The sequence below is a fragment of the Squalius cephalus genome (assembly GCF_949319135.1).
Source record: "Squalius cephalus genome assembly, chromosome: 15".
Classification (NCBI taxonomy): domain Eukaryota; kingdom Metazoa; phylum Chordata; class Actinopteri; order Cypriniformes; family Leuciscidae; genus Squalius; species Squalius cephalus.
The window spans coordinates 25,641,131-25,663,838 of record NC_137136.1 but is presented as its reverse complement, the minus strand read 5'-3'; the positions used below and the strand labels follow the sequence as shown (position 1 = coordinate 25,663,838).

The window sequence follows — 22,708 nt, the reverse complement described above, 5'->3', positions numbered from 1 at the left end:
AATCTCCTCGGCTCTTTCATGGTGGTTGGGCTGTAATTTTGCCACGTACGTGTGCTGAATGCTGATGCTCCCCGGTCGAACTTTGCCTCAGCGGCTGCTCACAACAACAACAACAGCAACTCAAGTCATTTTCAGTCAGCTAATACAAGTGTTATTGGCTTCTCTTCAGTTAATGATAGAAAGCCCCTCTGTGGCAGTTACATCTTAAGCATGTTCCCTATTTGCTTTCAGTGTAAAAAAACATGTAAGATGCCTAGCTAAACTTTCAGCGAGTTCGAATTTTGACCATTGAAACATGAGAACTTAATAGTGACATGAATATCATGGAGCATTTTCCCCCAAATAAATAATTGGACTAGCCCTGAACTAATCCTGGGTTTCCATCAAAGAATGACACAGTCCTGGGTTAAGACTTGAACACTGTCTAGAATTAGGCTCAAGAAACTTTTGATGTGCATCCTCACCTTCTCTTTCTGCTCTTCACAGCCTGATAAACCGAATGCTTCAAAGGGATCCGAAGAGGCGAGCATCACTGGAGGAGATCGAGAGCCACGCGTGGCTTCAAGGGGTGGACCCATCTCCAGCTACCAAATTCAACACCCCACTGGTGTCTCACAAGAATCTTTCAGAAGAGGAACACAACGGCATCATCCAACGCATGGTGCTGGGAGACATCGCCGATAGAGAAGCCATCATTGAGTAAGGCTTGTTGTAGGCTTGTGATACAGATTTTAAGAAGCTGAGATGTACAACATTTTCCACAGAAGTGTATCTCTGTTGTTCTCCTTAAGCAGGACTGTCTTGAAATCAAAGACTGCGTTAGAAAGAGCGTCCAGGTTTATGTGTGGTCACCTTAAAGAATGATCATTTAGCTGGACAAGGAATAGGTAGCATTAAACTTGAGTGTTCAATCCAGTTTCAATGACACCTGTCAAGTAATATGTCTTAACCAACATCTTAGGCCCAAAAAGTACTCTACACAATTCAAGAACACAAAAGCTTCTAGCTACACAAGCTAGATTTCACACATTCTTATACATTCTTATTATTTTTAGTGTTGCCACAACATGCACTATAGCATAGAGTTATCCTGAACTGTTGTCTTTTGTGTTAAGTTTTTGTTTTTTTGTTTTTTTTTCACTTTTTTTTCAAGTCAACTACTGTAATGGCAGAGCAACAGTTAACAGAGTCTTGTCATGGCGTGACCTCTTGGCTGAATTAAAAGAATGATATTTTTGCCATAATGTCAATTAGAGTGTATATTTTTTACATTTTCAGTGAATTAGTAAATGTTATGTTGAATTAATGTTTATAAAAAAGACGCTGCAGAGCTTGACATCATATCACGACCTCTGCAGTGTCCGAAGAAATTGTGCATGCTCAAAGTCTAGTGTGACCACGGCTTTAGTTAAACCGTAGACAACTTTATGACTATCAAATCAAAATGATTGATTGTGTTATTTTCTATTCTGTTGTGTCTGTCTAAGCTTTTGTAAGATAACATGGTTTTATTATTAGTAGGGTACCATTTTTCACAAGTGTTGACAAAGTTGTTCATCCCGCTGACAGTGGAGCATGAAACGAACATAGTGCAGAAGACTCCTGCTGTACAGTCTTGTAGAAAGATGCATGCTGGGTGACAGTTCAAAACACCCATCAGTCTTTCCTTTGTCTTCCATTCCACTCCCTGACAGCTGGGGAACCCCACTATGAGAAACGGCAGTCAGTCTGCCTTAAAGGAACCCTCAATATGTTTTAAAGAGGATGTGTACTGAATGATTGCATTAAAATCCCATGTACAAGTCATTCTTCCTTTTCCAAAATGTTTCATGTTTCCTTGTTTCACACACACAAAAATAAGTTAGATCAAAACATAAGTGGGTCTTACTTCTTTGCTCATGTTAAACGCTCAGTGCATTTACACATAAGAGCTGAACTGGGCCATGAACACAGGCCATGACGTGAACTCAATCCTTGCCAAAAGATTGTCGCTGCATGATTCAAACTCATTTGTTCAATTGTTGGTATGCAATCCCTGAAGAAGCAGCGTAATCTCTGCTAACATGCCCAGACTCGCCATCTTAAAAAGCTGAATGCAGAATGTCCCATTTGTATTGGGACAGTGTGCTATCTGGGATTTTTCAGTTATTTTAGTCTCAGGTGTTCAAAATGAATGCCATTATACAAGAGCTTTTGAACTGATAGGAGCCACATGGGTCTCTAGTTGTTAGAGCTGGGGAGTTTTACTTGTTACTGACATGCCAAATTTCATTGTCTAAACTGGTGTTTCTCTCTCACACACTGTATCTCCTTCTCACTTGTCCATTCTCTTTGCTCTGCCTCCAGAGCCCTGGAGACAAACAAGTACAACCACATCACTGCTACTTACTTCTTGTTGGCTGAGCGGATCTTGAGGGAAAAGCAGGAGAAGGAGGTGCAACCTCGTTCTTCCAGCCCCAGTAACATCAAGGCCCAATTCAGGTACTTAATGGGGGTTCCTCCATCTCTGCTGTCTGTTATTTATACACTCATGTTTTGTCAGTAGAATGCTATGTAGTTATGAGATGTATTGTTAAGTCCTCTACGGTTTCTTAGTTTTGGTGCAACAGGCAAAAGAGTCTTGCTCATATTATTTGTTGTTAGTGTCAAAAATATTATCTTTCAAAAGAGTTGACCATGTCATGGTGTACACAAGCAGGCTAACTGCAGGTTGGTTGGCTCTTGGGAGTAGGTGTTGGTGCTCAGAGGGGGGCAGGATTCACTATAAGAGGTTGTGAGAGGTCAGCTCTGCTAGATGTCAGTATTCCTGTCTGTTCACTGTGCTGTGTGTGGACAGCCAGCACATCCTCTGAGCGCCGCACCGGGTGACAAATGTGTTTAAAAGATGAGGCTGAAATTGGTTTGGACTGACCTAGAAAAGCAGCGAGGCTGCGGATGCTTTTTGAAAGGAGCTGGGAATGGAATAAATGAGAGGATGCGGTGTGGGAAAGTAGTAAGAGAGGAATATGTCGGATGGGGTGAAGAGAGGAAAGAGTCCTCAGGATGCAGCAGGGATCATGAAGGGTGACATGATTTTTTTTATGGGAATCCACATAGAAATATCAACAGAATGGAAAAGCAAACTGAGCCTCCCAGATTCTTCCCAGAATCGAATCAGTCGTAGCCATTGGTTACCCAGATCACGATTGCATTGTTCTCGTTCATCAGTGTGCCCTTCATAGACAGAAATAGTTTATAGGCTGTATGTACTCAGAATTGTAATTCCTCATCGTAGTGGAGAATATAGATGAGCGGTAGAGTATAAATTCTGCCTGAAACGTTATTTCACTGTATGAGGTTGACTTTTGAAGTTACACAGGTATTTCCGCATGCATAGACTGACAGCATCATTTGCAACAGCCTCAAGCCATTGCAGAAATTATCTTATTCTTTTCTTTATGAAGAACAGATACAGAAATGTTTACAATCATTTCTCATCAGGCCTCTAAACATAGCTATAGTTTCATAAATCAGACTTGGTCTAAGTCCACTTACTCATTATATCCTAAAAATAATACAAGTAATGCAAAAACTGGCAACATTTTACCATGCCATCTTACAAGTTTCACCCTGTATCCTTGTTAACAGATTTTCTTTACTGATCTGTGGACTTATATAACTATATAACTTATATATGACCTATAACTAGTTCATTCATGGCACAATGTTTCTCCTGGTTTCCACGTCAGCGCTGTTTGATCCATTAATAACGGAGAAATTTCAAGTGCAAATTTTCTCTCTAGATCTCGCAGCGATGTTATTACTTCATTGGCGAATTCAAATGCTTTCTTTACTGGATCTCTTAGCGCTGTGTAGTAACCGTGTCGCGCAGCATTGGTCCAAATTGATAAACGGTCCGTGAAGCACAAAATGAGTAGCGCAGTTTCGTTCCGATTTCATTACGTTTACCATTTGATGTTGGGCAACGTTGTGGTGGTCGCGCCATTTTAATGAAAATATCGAACGCTGTATCGAACATTTTTTATATCGTTACCGACAATGGTGTACCGTCGATAAATACCGTTTTATCGCCCAGCCCTAGACCAGCATAAAGTTTATGGAGTGTTGATGTGGTTATGACAACCAGGGAGGACATTGTGGAGCTTTGTTTCACTTTGTTTCAAAAGCCTAAAGTATCACCTTAGCAAAGTATCTTTCCATAGCAACTTGCATAAGTGCACACACTGTGCTGTGTAAATGATACTCTAGCAGGAAGGTAAGGATATAAGAAAAGACAATAAAAGCAAGTTGCAGCATCAAGTCAGAGATATATTTCTGAATTGCCATGTTTCTTGCTTGAGTGCTTGGCACAAGAAGCAAGTCTGGCTTTTTTGTCAAGGACTGTCATTAACATTCGGGTTGTTTTCCTAAGGCACTCTCGAGCTTCTGTCTTTAAAAATAGTTTTTGGCAATGTCCACCTGTACTTAATATTATCCTGCTTTTAGTCCCAACCTTATGCTGTTTTTGACTTTAAGGGAGATTGTACTCTATTTAAAGCAAGGTTATTTATATCAAGGACTATGTTCTTTTCTTTTTTGCAGGCAGTCATGGCCAACTAAAATCGACATGCATCAGGATATCGAGGACAGCTTAGCCTCTTCGTCCATCTCTCATGCTGGGGGTCCACAGGCTCCGGCTCGCAGTACAGAGAGCCTGCTAAACGGTCACCGCAATAAAGGGCTTCTGGAAGTGAGCCGTAGAGAGGAGATCAGCGAAGCCTCCAGCAGCTCTGTTGTCCCTGCTGCTCTGCCCTCAAACCCCCTTAAGCCTGGGCTCATGGCCCCTCTTGCATCCACTTCAGCCAAGCAACGAACTTGCCTCTTTCGAGTGGAGGAAGATGAGGAGGAGGAGGAAGAACAGGAGCCTTCACCATTGTCGACCCAGGTGGTATTGCGGCGCAAACCACTGTCCATCACCAACCGACTTACATCTCGAAAAAGTGCCCCAGTGCTCAATCAGATCTTCGAGGAGGAAGGCGAGTCAGATGATGACTTTGACATGGATGAGAGTCTTCCGCCCAAGCTCAGCCGGTTGAAGATGAACATAGCATCTCCTGGTACAGCCCCGAAGCGTTACCACCGCCGCAAAAGTCAGGGCCGTGGTTCAAGCTGCTCTAGCTCGGAGACCAGCGATGATGATTCAGAGAGCCATCGCCGACGACTAGACAAAGACACAGGGTTCACCTACAGCAGGAACCGCAGGGACAGTAGTGAGGGTCCACCTGGAAACTCTGGGGGTAATGGGGGCGGTAGTAGCGGAGGGCAGAGCAAACCACCTGGTGAAGGTAACTCAGGACCAGACAAGGGCAGCCCTCCAGGAGGAGGAAATGGTGGTAGTACAGGAGGGAGCAGTGGAGGTGGCGGGAGTACAAAAGGACAAGGAGGCCCTTCCAGCTGTTCGCGTAGCAACAACAACAATGCTTCATCTGGCTCGACACGTAGTGCAGCACGGAGTGCAGGGGAACTGGTAGAAAGTCTAAAACTCATGAGTCTGTGCTTAAGTTCTCAGTTTCAACATCGCAGCTCTGGAGGGGGTGGTGGGGGACGGTTTATCCTTGATCCTCAGAGCCTGTCCAGCGTTAAAATCCAGGAGAAGTCCTCCTGGAAGATGTGCATTGGCTCCAACAACAGTCTGGACAAAGTGATCAACCCTGCCTTGAATGGTGCCGTTGGGGCAATGGAGCATTATCAAGACCAAACAGCAGTCATGTTAAATGAACTTGGCCTGGTCAAGGAGAACAATCTGAACTTGAAAAATAATGTTCTCCAGCTACCTCTGTGTGAAAAGACCATCTCCGTGAACATCCAGCGAAGCCCCAGGGATGGGCTACTCTGTGCCTCAGCCCAGGCCAGCTGCTGTCAAGTCATATGATGGCACAGCACACGGCTGGTTCTGAGTGGATTGTTCCAATTGCCACATTTGTAGCATATGATGACTTGAGTTCTCCACCAGTAGCTGTACATGACCTCTCTTGATCCCAACTTGACCTTTAAACCTGCCTTCTGTGTCGTCTTAATCATTCTCACAACTTATTTATTAAGTTTCTTCTCTTGGACCCATTTGTTTTTAATGAAGTGCACGCTGCTATCCTTTTCTTTATTGTGTGTCTTTATTCGTTTTGCCCAGTTAGACTTTAATAGAATTCAACATTTGTTTTTAAGTCCTGTTTATTTTGCTTTTCTAGCCCTTGAAATGAAACACTCTTAATTAGAATTCCATGGTTCCAACACCACCCAATCAATCAAGAGTTGTGAAAACTGTATGTATAAATAAAATGACCTTTTAATAAAGTGAGGTATTTAAATTAAGACCAACAGTATGTGATAGAGCAGAACATGGCAATTCATAATGCAAGCACTTAAAGAAGCTCAACCTATAAATACCACAATTGATTTTGTAAATTTAAGCCCCAATATGATTGTAACGAGATGGTAATACAGTTAAAGCAATAGTGAGAGTAAATAACAAACCCCGCTTTAATTCATAGTGCTGTCTGACGAGTCTTAAACTAAATGACCATTTTGCTGGGGGTTTTTTTGTTTTTTTTCTCCATTTTTGAAGTGCTATTGAAGTGTTTCCTCGTCACCTTTTAGAAATGTCCAGTATAACTAAATTTTTGAGGTTAGTGACAATCAGTTGCAATAACAAGGGGAAATTCCCTAAAGGGGGCTACGGATAATCCACATGACTTGGTTTGAATTACATTGACACGCACAAGTCACAACACATACGTATATTTGAGGGATCATTTGGGATTTAAGTGCAATTTATCCGTTCAAGCTGGTAAATGTTGTTCTGCGAAATGCCCTCTTAAGTAATAATGTTTGCCAAATTCGCATCCCAGACAGCACTGTGGATACACCCACACATTAATGTGTCCATCCTAGTTTTTATCAAATTATCAAATTAAAATTGCACCACGGTATAAGCAAGTCTACAATTAGGATACTTTGAATCACAGTGGGGATAATTAGCCTTTACAATGCTGCTTCTGCCGGAGCGAAATCAAACCCGCAGACAGCGACAGTATTCAGCTTGTGTTGTACTGAATACTTTAACGAGAACCGTTGAGCCAGTACCGCTCTTTTTAAATGTCATTATTACAAGACGAAATTTTGAATGGAGAAATGATTTGATCTGCTTTGGCTTTAAAAATCATTTTCGGTTGCAGATTCCGATCTCTTTCAACCCTGTTGTTCTTGTACCATTCAGCTTTGAGTTACTGTATATACCAGTCTCAGAATTGACTGGCCTTAGGGGCTGTTAATAAGTATGTACATATATTTTTTTGAAAGTTTATTTTTTTGAAAGGACTGCTGTTTTAAAATGCTGTTTTGGATGTGAGCCTTAAACTGGCTTATAGTTGGGATAAAATGGGCTTTTTTTGTCACCTGATAACAGATAAATAATTAAATGGTATGTCATCTATTCAGTGGATGGCCACTCTTTCAGGAAATATGGCTCAAGAGTTGGCCATTGGCTGACCATCATATGGTATAGAAATAAGTCAAAGCTCTACAGGACTGAGTGTGAAAGAATAGGTTGAGAGATTTAAAGGGCATTTGCAATAAGCTAAGCTATAAGTTGCAGCTATATGTAAATATATTTTTTTGTTTTGTTTTTATATTTCAAACCTGTACATCCTTCAAATGGCTCATTTGACCCAAATTTATCTTAAGTATTTCTGTTTGTTTTGTCTCTTTGTTTCAAAAAATAACGTCTGTAAATATTGGTGTAAATATGGTGCTCTACACTTAGAAATGCAGTGTTGGACTTCTTGTTCATAGCTGTAATATAGCCTTATTAGATATGAGTGTCAAGAACAGAGCAAGGGAGGGTGAATAGAAAACAGTGCTATATGCATTATGTCAGTCTCTGACTTTGTCCTACCCTTATGTAAACAGCTAAACGACATGTGCATGTGTTGTGCGTTTGACATTTTTGATCCCCGTTCATTCAGAGGAAAAGAACCACCACAAAATGTTACAGGACCAAACCATGTACTGACGTTAAAAGAAAAAGAAAAAAAAAAAAACTTTGAACAAGCAAAATGATTAAATGTTCTGTTGCTGAAACTTGTCCTTAAAAGTTACATATAGCTATGGTGATGTCCAAAATTAAATGTGAAATATGTTGTCTTTAAACCTGGACTTCTTTTGTCCTTTTTTTTCTGTTGGTGTGTGTGGGATGGGCACTACGGTTTTCTCATTGAATATCTTGTTTCACTCCAAAATACGTCACATTATGAAAGTAAAATGATCTGTGGGCTTTCTGTACAACAGTAAAAGTCTCGGTTCAGAGGACTGGACGCTGTGGAAAGAAGTTAAACTTAACAAGAGTAGCGCTGCCCACAACTCCCCGCTGCTGAAAGGTATTTGCTCCTAATTTACAGCCCGCTTGTGCTGCCAAGGAGTTTCCAATAACCCAGAGCTTTTCAGGGGTGTCTCAAGTACACACTTCTCATCCAAGTGCATGTCCAGCATCAGTTTAATGGTCAAACACACTATATGCGTTGTCAGTAGAGCACCTTGCGAGCGCACAGACACGTTCTGCATGGTGTCATTGCTGCTCAGTGGAAACTGCTGAGACTGCATCAGTCTCAGAAAGTGTGACAAGCTGTTCCTCTATTAGACTGAGTTGTAAGTTGGCTAGTCACACTGCCCTCAGTCCTCTGCTTCAGAAAACATCAAGTGTGAAGACGCAAAACTATTTGGCTCCCAAAACCTGGAAGTACTTTTAAATACTTTTCTGTAATGTCAAATACAACTTTAATCAGCAGTTTCGATCAAGACAAGATGATAATTGACTTTTCATGCATAACACAATTCTGTGCAATCCCATATAAAGTGAGCGCATGGATTTTACTCCTTAGTTACCCTAATGAAACAAAATGCTTGCCTGTTGTGTTCAAATGTTTGTAAAAATGGAAAGTGCTGTAGACCTGGTCTCCCAAAACTAACTAACATTCACATTGAGAAACTACCAAAAAGCTGCTCAATAGAAATTTGCAAAGAATAGAGTATGTGTGTGTATAGAGTTCCTCTGAAACCCCCCTCATCCCCCAGCTCCACCTGTCTAAATCTGCTACAGGATTTATATATGACTATGCAGCAGCAGTATATCTTACATGCTCAAAGGACTGTGAATCCATTAGCTGTAGCAAATCCATACTTTCTCTGTAGCAGCAGCAGCAGCGTATGTTAATGACCAAATACATTAACTCTTTCCCTGCCATTGACAGAATTTTCTGTCATTTATGAGACAACGCTTCCCTGCCTGACTGAATTTTCAGGCTTTCCGTGTTTTCACTTTTATATGGTAGGGGGCGCTATTACACAACTTTTGAAAGAGACACTCTCCGGATCAATACAGAAGCAGAAACAAGCGATGGCATATGTAAGCAGATGCATATGTAAAAATAACGCGATCATCAACATTAAAGGGATAGTTCACTTTGAAATTAAATTTTGGTATGTTTTAGCTTACCTCAAGGGCATCCAAGATGTAGGTGTCTTTTTTTCCGCAGTAGTTTCAATTTTGATATTTTTAGGTCAAACCGTTCTTGTCTGTCAGTCATTTAATGCAGGTCTGTGGTCACTGTCTCAAAGAGCATGCACAGAGTCCAAATTAAAACAATTCCCCATCGTCCAAATTAAACAATTCCCCATCGTAAGTACACATTGATGGCCTAAGACACGAAACGAGCGGTTTGTGTGAGAAAACGAACAGTATTTATATCGTTTTTACCTCTTGTAACACAACCACGTCCAAGTGATCTGAGGGCGCGCGCGCATCCTGCTGTGTGACGTGTGCGCAGACTGGTGCATAGATATATACACTAGATGTCGCCTTGGCTACGGCATTCGTTAAGAACTGCCGTAGCCAAGGCGACATCTAGTTTATATATCTATGCACCGGTCTGCACCAGATCACTTGGACGTGGCTGTGTTACAAGAGGTAAAAACGATATAAATACTGTTCGTTTTCTCACACAAACCGCTCGTTTTGTGTCTTAGGCCATCAATGTTTTAATTGTGCATGCTCTTTGAGACAGTGACCACAGACCTGCATTAAATGACTGACAGACAAGAACGGTTTGACCTAAAAATATCAAAATTGAAACTACTGCGGAAAAAAAGACACCTATATCTTGGATGCCCTTGAGGTAAGCTAAAACATACCAAAATTTAATTTCAAAGTGAACTATCCCTTTAAACAGCATAGAAATCAAAACTGCCTAAAGTTACTGAATGAAATGTCGACCCAGGACGAGCTATAGGACTGTGAAGCTTTGGGGGTGTTGATGGACTCCATCTACTCCATCTATGTTTTGATAATCATTCTGAATCCCATCTGGGATTTTTGACAAAAATGTGATTTTCTCAGCTTTTTGCTCAAAATGTTGCTTTTTTATGAAACTTGCCCATATTCAAGTCTTGATAAAAAAAATGCATGAAGCTAGAATAAAACAGGCTTTCTTTTGATAAATTGCATATTCAGATATTTATACAACAAAATATTCTGGGGGCCATGAAATTTTGTAAAAATGCTGGCAGTGACTGGCAACATTAAAAAAAAAAATGCTGGTGGGTAAAGAGTTAAATAACTGAAATTAGCATAAATCAAAATACAGATGGGAAAAGAATTTCAGGCCCTATGTTTTATGCTGTTGTGTGCCATTGTCAAGGACATGAATGAAAATTGAGTAAAAAATATCTGTGTAATGGCAAGTATGAGCATTACAGGAAAATAGCGAGAAAAGAACATGCATGCTTTTAACTTATTCAGAATATGGAGCTAATCACATATACAGATACACTGAAAAAAAAAAAAAAATTCAGAATGACCTGCTGCTTACCCAGAATATGGTCCTCAGATCACAAAATTATGTGCTGAATCGCTGAAATGTCATTAACGATAAAAGTTTATTTTTTTGGTAAGGCAGGTGCTGGGTTTATGACTGATAGAGGACATCTTCTAAACACACACAAGCTCTAAAGGATGTCTCAAGGATGAAGAACATGTTATCTCAATATTTAAAGTGTTTATTTTCAGGCAGAGAATATTGAATATGCTTAATTCAAGTACAGTACAGGGTGAAGTGGCCTGACTCTGTAAACAAAAGCCATTACAGGTAAATGTGATAGTGATGTTTAAAGGCACTGCTCTATCTTTGGTAGAACTCAGAGTCAATGAAACCGGTCAATTCAATACCTCCGAAAATTACAATACATATTTTTGTTTGGGATTTTAAAGACCCAAGGTATAACCATCTCTTTACAACATTATTATTATTATTTTATTTTTTTACAGATTCAGACATTTAAACAGGAATAGAAATGACTAACCAAATTAACCTGGTCATTTGACCCCATCATACATTAACTGGATTCCCATTTTCACCTCTCTCATTATGTCAGTAAACGTTTTATTGACCAAGAGAAATCATAAAACAATGCGTGCAACTGCAATGCCTGGAAAATATAATAAAAACCCTGTCATTTTCAATAAGCCATTTTGTGGATAACATGGCAAGGAGTGCATATTTAAATTCAGTGAAATAATACTAGATAGTTTACAGCATGTGTACACCTTGAGTTCTTTCGTTGTGTTGTTGTCACATGTCACTTATTCCATGTATTTCTGGTCTCCGCAACTTCCAGTATTTTCTGAAAAGACAAACAAAATCAAAAATTAAATTTGGAATCCAGACCATGATGAAATTAGTTTAAAGAGTTTACACCGTCTGATCTCAGATGAACATTAAAAACAAAGATTCTCTATTGGCATCAAGAGTTCCATGAAGAACATTAATGCATCCTTTCCATTCCACAAATGAAAAAAAGTTATTTAGATATTTAAAATGTTCTTTTAAGGACTGTTCTCTGAAAGGTTCTTTGAAGTACCAAAAAGTCTTCTATGGCATCGCTGCGAAAACCCAGTTTTGGAACCTTTATTTTTAAGAGTGCAGGGGGTGAAAAGAAAATCTTGGATGTTTGTGCACAAAAAGTCTCAGAATATGATGTACAAATCTGGGGTATGTTCCCCTTTATCCATTTAATCTCTTCTGAGAGATTTCACACAAATAACCAAGGCTTATACTCATAATCTTTATAATGCGAGAGAACTGATTTAGGCTGACTTAGCATCAGTTCTCCATGTTGGGATATAAAAGGCAAAAGCTGATCTTAGTTCAGCATACATACAGCCTCAGGCAGGACTGCGCTTCAAATGAGTCACGCTGGGTTTTCAGCGATGGAGAGAAGCAGGGATGCCGTAGGACTATTTTGAAAGCTTTTTAACAATAAAAGAACATTACAGAAAGCTACTAAATCTTCTTAAAAAGACGATCAAAATGAACCCATCTGCCCATAACAGTTTTTCTCTCTCTCTCCCATTCTGCAGTATACACACCTCCCAGACTATGGCATATACCGAGTTTCATTTAATCAATTAATTTCACTGCCTCGAGCAAACCAGAGCAAATTACATTCTCCGTGAAAAAGTGTTAGGTGCAATTAACTTTTCAATCCAAAAGAGAGATCGATAGGGCCGGAGCTGCTGACGCTGTGATTCTGTGCGTGTAGGTTCAGTGAGTCCACACTCTGCTCTGCTCTCCTCTGAGGAAACAGCACAATAGCTAGGCACCAGATGTAAAGGAGGAATGTGGTGAAAGAAAAACTTCTTTCAATAATTAAAGAGGTCAACAAAACAGTTTTCATACTGTGGCCTCCACTGGAATCTTCAAGTCATATTTCACCAGGAAAAAACTAAATTAAATGTCAATAATATGAATAAAAAAAAAAGGCAGTCATAAAATCTCCCATTCCTTTCCAGTAATGTAAAAAATAATGATGATGGATAGACAAGTGGATGGATGGATGGATGGATGGATGGATGGATGGATGGATGGATGGATGGATGGATGGACGGACAAGTGGTTAAACAAATAAATGGATGGATGGATGGACAAGTGGGTGAACAAATGGATGGATGGACAAGTGGCTAAACAAATGGATGGATGGATGGATGGATGGATGGATGGATGGATGGATGGATGGATGGATGGATGGATGGATGGATGGATGGCGAAACAAATGGATGGATGGACAAGTGGCTAAACAAATGGATGGATGGATGGATGGATGGATGGATGGATGGATGGATGGATGGATGGATGGATGGATAAGTGGCTAAACAAATGGATGGATGGTTGGACGGACAGGTGGATGGATGGATGGATGGATGGACAAGTGGCTAAACAAATGGATGGATGGATGGATGGATGGATGGATGGATGGACGGACGGACAAGTGGCTAAACAAATGGATGGATGGATGAACAAGTGGCTAAACAAATGGATGGATGGATGGATGGATGGATGGATGGATGGATGGATGGATGGAATTTGACCTTCACATGTTCTTGGCATTATTCATGAGATTCACCTACAAGTACAAGTGAATGTACTATGTTTTAAGGCCCGGGTATACTTCATGTTCAGCACAAGCACACTATCTAGTGGACTTTGTTTTCAAGTGCACAAGTCACTCACACATGTGCTGTTGTACGCGCACCGTACAAGCGGACTCAAAAGTTGTGCTGCACACGGACAGTGCGCGGACCGTCGCGGAGCGTGGACGGCTGAAGTATACTTTGGGGCTTCAGTAATGGTTTGTTATTAAGTTAAAAGCATGCAAATTCCATAAATCTGATTATTCATGATTAATTATGAGTGCATGGGATTTCAATCCAATCAATGTTTTCCTCTAAAAGGGTAGTATTTTTTATTTTATTTTTCTAAAACACTCTAATACTCAAAATGAGAATTGCCTCTTTAAACTTTCCGCTTTCTCTCAGACACTGTCTCTGTTCACACAGTGAGTCAATCTTTCTCAGATGCTCACAGAAGCCGAATTTTCAGGAGCTCATCTCAGGAGACACTTTTCTCCCTTTCCTTCCTGCAGGCTGAATTAGCATTAACAACAGTGAGAACTGAAGTTCAAATAAAGGTGGCTGACATGCGCCTAATTGGAGCAAATATTCTGGATTTCAAGAGAGGTCCTGATGGGCGTACTGGGATAATTGACGGGACCATGTCAGTATTGATTATGTTAGAAGGAGGCAGGGTGGGTTAAAAGCTTTAAAGCTTCTACAACACCAACATACTATCACTCATGTTAACAACTCTATTCAAATACAAGTGCAAACTCAGGGTCAATGAATCATTAGAGGTTTAACAGCTGGGAAGAATCCCATCAGAGTGATAAGATATTGTCTCTGTAGCCTAATCATTTATGAAAAACCGTCAAGGTGTTTTCAGTTTAATGTCTGATTCACAGTTTGTGAATTCCCTCAGTTCCAACACCGGCTATATTGAAAGTGTTATATTGACTCCATTTTCCCCAACACCATTAAAGGTTAATGCGGGACATGTCACATTCTCATGGACTTCAGCAAGTTGACAGATTCCCTCGGATGACTGGCTTGTTCCACTCCCTGTGACGGTGGTCAGGCAATGATGTGAAAACAGACTGAATCTGACGAGGTCCATCACACAACTAACATTCTTTGACACCAGGGCTGGTTTTTGAACTGGGCCAAAGGGACCTCAGACTATCAAGGGCCTCCAAAAACCAGTCCGAGACTTTTAAAAGAATCTCAGCCATTAGTGCACAAAGTGCGAGCTGACAACTGTAGCCCCTTGACCCCTTAAAATATACAAAGGGGCCCGGGGCCCTAGCACACACTGCAAGTTAGGGCCCCGAAAAATATTTTTACTTTAACACTGGCTACCAAAACATGGATTTTCTATTAATTTAAAGAAAGGGCTCAGACACTAATGTATGCAGGGGTTGGGGGCCCCTTAAGACGTCTTTAGGAGCCTTGCTTGACAATGATCAGGCCCTTTTTGACACCATTTTTAACTTAGCTCTTTGTTTTTTTCTACAAAGTTTAAATGATCTTCCAGAAAAGAAAAGAACATCCTGAAACAGAATCTGATCAATGATAATGAATCACCTCCTGCACGGGTGTTCAATCCTGCTCCAGTAGTAGAGTCCTGTAGAGTTTAGCTCCAACCCCAATAACCGACAAGGTCTTCAGGATTACAAAAATCTTCCAGACTGGTATGTTGGGACAAGTTGGAGGTAAACTCTGCAGGATGTGTGGTACAGTATGGTTTGATGTGTTGCATGTAATAGCAGCCGGACAGCACTGAATACGGATTGGCAAAAGGTGGTCACTGAAGCTTGAATTGCTCCAGAGGTAGGAACATTCCTCATTAAGGAATTTACTTAAGGGTCGGGTGGCATGATCAATTGCATTAATTTGTAGCACATTATTTATTTTTATAATTACTCACACTAAATGAATGTGTTAAACTGACAGCACTGGTTCTAAGATAAATGGCCTCCACATCATTTAACAAATTGACATTGGTTGGAAAAAAACAAACCATTAATTCTCAGTTCTGAAACGAAGCAAATCAAAACCCGGGACACAACATGCATGCATAATACAAGCTGCCTTTTAAAGGGAGAAATTTATCTCATCAAAGCTTTCTGATTAGGGATTACCCATGGATGGGAACCAATATCTTTTCAAGATGACCGTATCTCTCTACTGCCACATTGTCAACCCATCTCCGTAGGAACGCTTCGATCAACCTCAAGTATTGATGTAAAGTGAGATAAAATACAAATGTGAATCAACACAGATGTTTCCCACCCATTTCCCTTAGTCTTCTTTGGAGAGAGTGGGATGTTTGCCATTGATGTTTAGTAGGAAAAGCAGACATCCCCCTACGTTTCACTTAACTCATCACCTGTGACCAAACAATTATCACAGGGGTGTCCGATCCTGCTCCTGGAGGGCCACTGTCTCCGCCTTTGTTTTCTATTCCTATCAGCCACTCATACAGTTGTTATGGGTTAAACAGATTCAACAGAGCAGGAAGACCAAAATCCCCAGTTTCCATAATAGTTCCATGCTAGTGTTGGCAGCTTGGCCTTTTCCTGGAGTTCACCCCGGATCCTTTCCAAAGACTGGCCACTAACAGGGGGTTTCCATTGCTGCCGCAAGTGCCGGCTATTTTCAGAGTCCCTTTGCCCTAGAGCAGTGGGAACTTTTCTCCTGACAGCTGTCTTCACCCTCTCAAGCTGCTGAACACATGGAAATACAGCTAAATGGCGTCATGTGGTGCTTGCTCAACTCTAGCGCCCTCAAACCACTGGACCAAGTACCTCCCTGAAGTCCTGTAGTCTTATATCACCAAACAATCGCACCGTTTAACTGCAGTCGGCACTTTTGAACTCTAACAGATCAGGACGAGGCCGCTGAAACGATTAGCCACCGTCCATCATCCTGATGGAGAGACTCAGCGCAGCGCCAGCCAACGCAGCGCCAGCACTGGCAGAGGGATGAGCCGGTGTCAGGTGAAGTTTGTGAGAGAGAATCGGAGGGGCAGAAGCCCAGAAACATCACGTCTTCAGTCATCCTGAAACATAATCAATACGTGTTTTACGACCTGCGTCTCTCTGCTAAATTAAAAGAAATGTTTGACGGATGAAACTTCGATGGAGTCCCGCCTTCATCGCAGCTCGTCAGCCAAGTGCTCCATCAGATCATTAAATGTGCTGTCTTGATTTCGCTGTGAGAATGGTCTTCCCTTTCCAATACCTACATTCCCACAGATCTTTGACGACAGTCTTCATGAATCTGAAGCCATCAATATGCTTTCATTGCTTCCTCCTTGAATAAATATCTAGGTATATTAATGAAAAAACAATCATTCCAATCAGGATGTTTCCTTACGCAGCAAATATCAGCCTTATCAGTTAAACATTGAATCTATCCATCCTTTCTCCTATGGTGGGTCAAGGGTTGAACACTGAATCATATTTTTCTATTTTTCTGTTAGTTTTACTGCCGATTTTGGATTAATTATACTATATATATATATATATATATATATATATATATATATATATATATATATATATATATATATATATATATTATATATATATATATATATATATATATATATATATATATATATATATATATATATAAAGAGTCTATGACTTGATCATTATTGCAGAGATTATTATGTTTCTAGCATGTCAAATGTTTGGCAACTGTTCTTCTATCCCTAATTGACGGAGTGTGTAGCTTTTCATTTCTTGAAGGGATTGTTCACCCAAAAATGAAAATTCTGTTATCATTTACTCACCCTAGTTGTTCCAACCCTGTATGAGTTTATTTCTTCTGTTGAACACAAAAGAAGCTATTTTGAAGAATATGGGCAACCAAACCCATTGACTCCCATAGTATGGAAAAATAAATACTATGGAAGTCAAATGGGGCCCATCAACTGTCAACCGACATTCTTCAAAATACCTTCTTTTGTGTTGAGCAGAAGAAAGAAATTCATACAGGTTTGGAACAACTTGAGGGCGAGTAAATGATGACCGAATTTTAATTTTTGGGTGAACTATCCCTCTAAACAACTATGTAGGAAGACACATCATGGCCATATTCCAGAATGATAATGTCAAGCTTCATCATTGGGAGAGAGTGATTGGGAGATGAGTATTAAGAATCATTTTCACACATGAATTGGAACCTCCGAATCCAGACCTTAAATTCATTGAAAGTCATTGGGATGTGCTGGAGGAGACTTTAAAGAATGCTTGACTCCTGCATTGTCAATAGTCCTTGACCAAAAATGGATGCACCTCTTGATGGAAATAGCATCACAACATTTATTTCCATCAAGAGGAGCATCATTTTTAGCAATATTTTTTAACAAAACCGCTCTGCTTTTGAAAAAATTATCTATTTATTTTAAGAATTTATAGTTGGATGCTTGGTCACAGTGGAAATATATATTTTTTGCAAGCAGCATATGATTTGAAATTCATTATATTTAATGTGCCTGATTTTACTGAAGGGCTCTTAAAGAACCCATTTAATTACTTTTTCCAGACCTATCATCTTTCCAGTTTCCATTTCCTATAGGATGTTTGGGTAAGACAGATCTAAGAGCACATCCCCTCTTTAAATAACCACATGGGCTTTATGTCACAGCATTAAACCATGATTTGCTACTTCCTAGTCGAAGGTGATATAAGGGGGATGGATATTTTTAAATTGGACATTTGATTGGACAAAAATCTGTATAGTACAGGCTGAGTCATCCATATGAACTAAAAGTAAAAAAAAAAAAGCGTACAGTAAAACTGTCTTACATTGCTACCATTCACTTCACAGTATGCTATTATAGCTATTGAAGGGCTTGGGGGGTTTTCACCTACAGCCTGATGTCAGGATGTCCCTTTTCATCGGCTAAAGATTAACTAGTCACATGGCATTTACAGCTTAGTCGATTGCCTTAAAAAAAACCTGTCTGGAACTGAGTGCAAATGAGCGATATGGCATGATTCAATTCACATTCTTCTGAGGGGTCCTGCACCAGCTGAGCAACTGCCATTGAGATAAATGAGACTGCTAACAAATAGCACTCTCCAGGTATTATGAACCTGCTTGGCTTGCACATATTTATCAATGTCTGCTTTTCAGCAAATAAAGCAGAACCAATTGATATTCATAAGCTAGCTGATTTTATAATCTGCCCCCCAACTATGTTCGTCCCTACGCCCGTGCACACCAGTGTTGCGATTAGAGAAAACCAACACATAAAAATGCAAAACTATTAGAGTAGTGCTCATAATGTACCTAAATTAATTGGAAACATTATAATCCACAGCATTAGGAGGCAAAGGGGGGCCGTATCGCACACATCTTATCTGCTGTTAGTGAAGGGAGGAAACGCAAGGCCACATTAAGGATAACGCTGGATGCCAACAGCACACGCCAGCTCATTGTCATTCACAATCCAACTGTGCCATATCACTAGAGCCATGGCAACGGACTTACCGACCGAGGGCTCGTCTCTGCAGAAATAAAGCCATTGAATCCTGTTAAAGCGTGTCGATGCTTTCGCTTTTACAGACATTGTATGGAATCATTATTAATACTTTAGACAATATATCATGCCTTTTCCTATTTTAGAAGAGGGACAGTGGTCTGAATTCATTACCACAAATGTTACAATTGTGAATCACTCTTTCAATCTAATTAAAACTGGCTACGGTTCATATCCATAAACAAATTACTGGCACCACCTACCTTGACCTTTGAATAACAGTAAAAATCAATTTGCGGATGCGGATATCTTCCAGGGATAGTTAACCCAAAAATGAAAATTATTTACTCTCATCATCATATAGGTCCAAACCTCTATGATTTTCTTTCTTGTGTGAAGCATTAAATTGGATATTTTGAAGAACATTTAAGCTGTTTATGTCCACTGAGACATTTTTTCTTAAATCTATTATTTTGGGTACCACAAAAGAAAGAAATACATGCAGGTTTGAAATGACATGCTGGTGCATAAATGATTTTAAAGAATTGTCATTTTGAACAATCATTTTAAGGCTTTGTTCAGAATTGCATACTTACATACTAGTGCATCAGCAGTGATTGCAAAATCCATATCTGGGATTTTTTTAATCCAATGGACAGTAAATTCATATATGTACACTACTGTTCAAAAGATTGGGATCAGTATGTTTTTTTATTTAAAAAAAAAAGAAATGTATACTTTTATTTAGCAAGGAAACGTTAAACAAACTTTTGAATGGTTTATAAATTCATTCTCACTGTGCACAGTTTTTGAATGAAATCATAATCAACAAGCAACAAATACTATAATAGTACTACTATGTGTATATAAAAGTGTATATTCAACTGTCTCATGACTTATGCATTATTAAACATTTTCATATTGCTTAAAAAATAAGAGCTGATGAGTCCCTTTCAAAACCACCTCACTCACAGATTTACAGTTTCATCAGACAGATGAATCAAAAGTAATTTCAACCATTATGCAAATAAACATTTTAACAGCAGAATATTTCATTATTGACTTATTTCATTAAAACAGAAAAATTATGAATTTTTTTTTTGATAAATGATAAATAACCATATTTATTTCTGAGACTCTATTCTGAATTAAAGATGCAACATAATGAGGTCGTGAGCACATACTACCGTTTAAAACAGCAAAAACATCCACGTCAAATGCTGAAGGAATTTATAGACAAACAAATTACTTTGGTGCGTAAGTTACTTTACTTAAGTATCTTTTTGGCTACTTTGTAGGTTTTACGGAGTATTGAAGATATTAGAAACTTTCACTCTCTGCTTAACTACATTTTTGAATAAGTATATGTAATCTTTAATACATTTGTGATGAGTAATGCAATTACTTTTTACATTTTGAATGAAGAGACCTTATTGAAGGATTTTGGTTTACTTATGCCATTTCTGAGCGCTTGAGCTTAACTGACACTTGAGTGTTGCAGACGTTTAAGAGGCTGTTGTGTCGACCTTGATTTATTACCATTTTGAGGTGTTCAGTTTTTATTTCAATTTTAGAAAATAAACATGATTGCTCTCCTCACAAATCAACTGTTCCTTGTTTTTCACTGGCATGTCTCCTAGTGTATCTTTTGAGCCTACATTCAGTGTGGGTAAAATACTTAAGTACTGGTAAAATCAGATAATCTAAGGCTTTTACTCAAGCGGTATTGGAATTGGAGACTGGTAACTGTAAGGTATCTATACTTTTACTCAAGTATGGTTTTCAGGTACTCTTTGCACTCTTTTTTTGTTTTGTTTTTTTACAATAATTTTTCTACAATTATGAATGTGAGCTCCCCTCCTTGTTGCATTCTACCGTTTGAATTATTTATCACTGCATAATACAATCTCTCTCACTGTTATTTTTAAAAATAGAAGATAGTTTGCAACAAGCAGTATGTTAGTATTTCATTCCAAACATAGCCTTTGTCTTTTAAGAAAAAAAAAAAAAAATGTTTTTTCCTCATTATTAATTCTGCCTGACTGCTAAGGGCAGACTGCAGTGTGTGTTTCTTTGTGAGTGACCTACTTCTTAAGCCGCATGTGAGGTGATAAACATCTGCCCAAATAGCTAAACCTCATTAGCAAACACTACCTGAACACACTCTGTATGTCAGTAGAGCTTCTCAGCATGTACAAAGGTCTCTCTGGATCATTTAATGATCAGAAAGCATGTTAATGCTGCTCTCTGCCTCTCTGAGCAGAGGAATAATGGTTGCCGCATAACCGCTTCTGTTGATGCAGACGTGTGTTGTTGACTCTGTAAAGTCCACAGAGGCATGTACGCAAGTCGCTATTTGCACTGAACGGACCCATTTCCTGTTTGCATGCTACAGATATGTGCACATGTACAAACGTACTCACCCTTTTCTTAAGAGCTTCTAGGGAGTCAAACTCCAGCTTGTCTAGTTTGACTTGGATGCGTTTAGGAACATCTGGAATGACGAATGCCAGGATGAACTTGAAGGCCAGGAGAACATGCTGCAATGAACAGAAAAAGACAAGTTTAAAACATAGCTTTCATTTCATATCTCTGTAATTATAAGCAAGTGCTAAATACACCTCGGATATTCTTTTATGATTCGTTTGAGGGTTTATTTAGCAATCCAGACAGATCAATTGCATTTAATGGACAGGCTTTTTTTATATTGAGAACCTCTCTTGACAAACAGAGACACGTGAAATCAAAAGGGAACATATTTCAGTCATACTGAATGGCTGGATGAACTTTATGGCTCTCGATGTCTTCAAAGGCCACATTAGTGAGATGAATGCTGCTGGCAGAGTGTCAACTGTCATTGCAGCTCCAGTGTATTAAAATGAATCACCACATGCCCACTGCCTCTGAAACAGGCTCACTATTCACCTTTGTGTGATTTAAAGAGTTTATTTAGGTAATGTATAAATAAGAATTGCACACTTTAAACTATTTTAATATAAGGGAGTCCTGGTCGTTTTTAAATTCTGACCTTGAACATGAAATACATCAAATTAACGTTTTTGAAAACGATAACATTATTGTCTCCGTGTAAACCATAAAAACATGAATTTGTGAAAACAGTGACATCATGCACATGACTTATTGCAGTCTACAGGCGCGTAGTTTTTCTCTACAAATTGACATCGCCAACTACTGGCCTGGCATGCATAATACAGCGCTTTTAATCGTCTCGAAGTTTTCGTTGATCTGTGCGAACCTTTTCTGTTTTTAGCACATTGCTAGCACTAAGTCTTCTGAACACATTTCATTTTGGCTTTTATTCACATATAAACACTGATCAATGCACATACATATAGCACATCAAATATTGCACAACCGCATTTTTGATGCAACAATCCTAATTGGTTCTTGAAGAAGGTCAAACATGTCAAGCAAGCACGTTTGACATTCCATTTACCATATTTGACGTGCTCTATGTGCGTTGATCAATGTTTATATGTGAATAAAAGTCTAAATGAAATCTGTTCATCATATAATTGTGTCTCTTCAAAAGTCTTTATAAACATTTTGAGGTGTCAAAGTGTTGATTATGTGGAATTTGTAGGGATTGAAATCTCTAAAAATATCTGTGTTTCAAAGATGAACGAAAGTCTCATGGATTTGAAGCAACATGAAGGTGAGTCATTGAGGGTGAGTAAAACCCTTTAAACCTTTCTTAAATGCAGCATACTGTTGTT

General features: G+C 39.3%; 2 protein-coding genes across 4 annotated transcripts in view; one reads left to right on the top strand and one right to left on the bottom strand.

The window, feature by feature from the left end:
• snrka (SNF related kinase a) overlaps positions 1 to 7,941 on the top strand; it is a 53,826-nt gene extending 45,885 nt beyond the window's left edge. For both annotated transcript variants that reach the window (XM_079895805.1, XM_079895804.1), the window contains exons 4-6: positions 487 to 699; positions 2,347 to 2,481; positions 4,582 to 7,941. In XM_079895805.1, coding sequence (XP_079751931.1) covers positions 487 to 699; positions 2,347 to 2,481; positions 4,582 to 5,911 — 1,678 coding nt within the window. In that variant the 3' untranslated portion in view covers positions 5,912 to 7,941. The remainder of the gene's footprint in view (positions 1 to 486; positions 700 to 2,346; positions 2,482 to 4,581) is intronic.
• A 3,123-nt stretch (positions 7,942 to 11,064) lies between these two features.
• ano10a (anoctamin 10a) overlaps positions 11,065 to 22,708 on the bottom strand; it is a 46,161-nt gene continuing 34,517 nt past the window's right edge. The window contains exons 13-15 of one of the 2 annotated variants that reach the window (XM_079895499.1): positions 21,395 to 21,511; positions 18,983 to 18,999; positions 11,065 to 11,709 (exon numbers count right to left, since the gene is read on the bottom strand). In XM_079895499.1, the coding sequence (XP_079751625.1) occupies positions 11,658 to 11,709; positions 18,983 to 18,999; positions 21,395 to 21,511 (186 nt within the window). In that variant the 3' untranslated portion in view covers positions 11,065 to 11,657. The remainder of the gene's footprint in view (positions 11,710 to 18,982; positions 19,000 to 21,394; positions 21,512 to 22,708) is intronic. The other variant, XM_079895500.1, reaches the window with a different exon arrangement.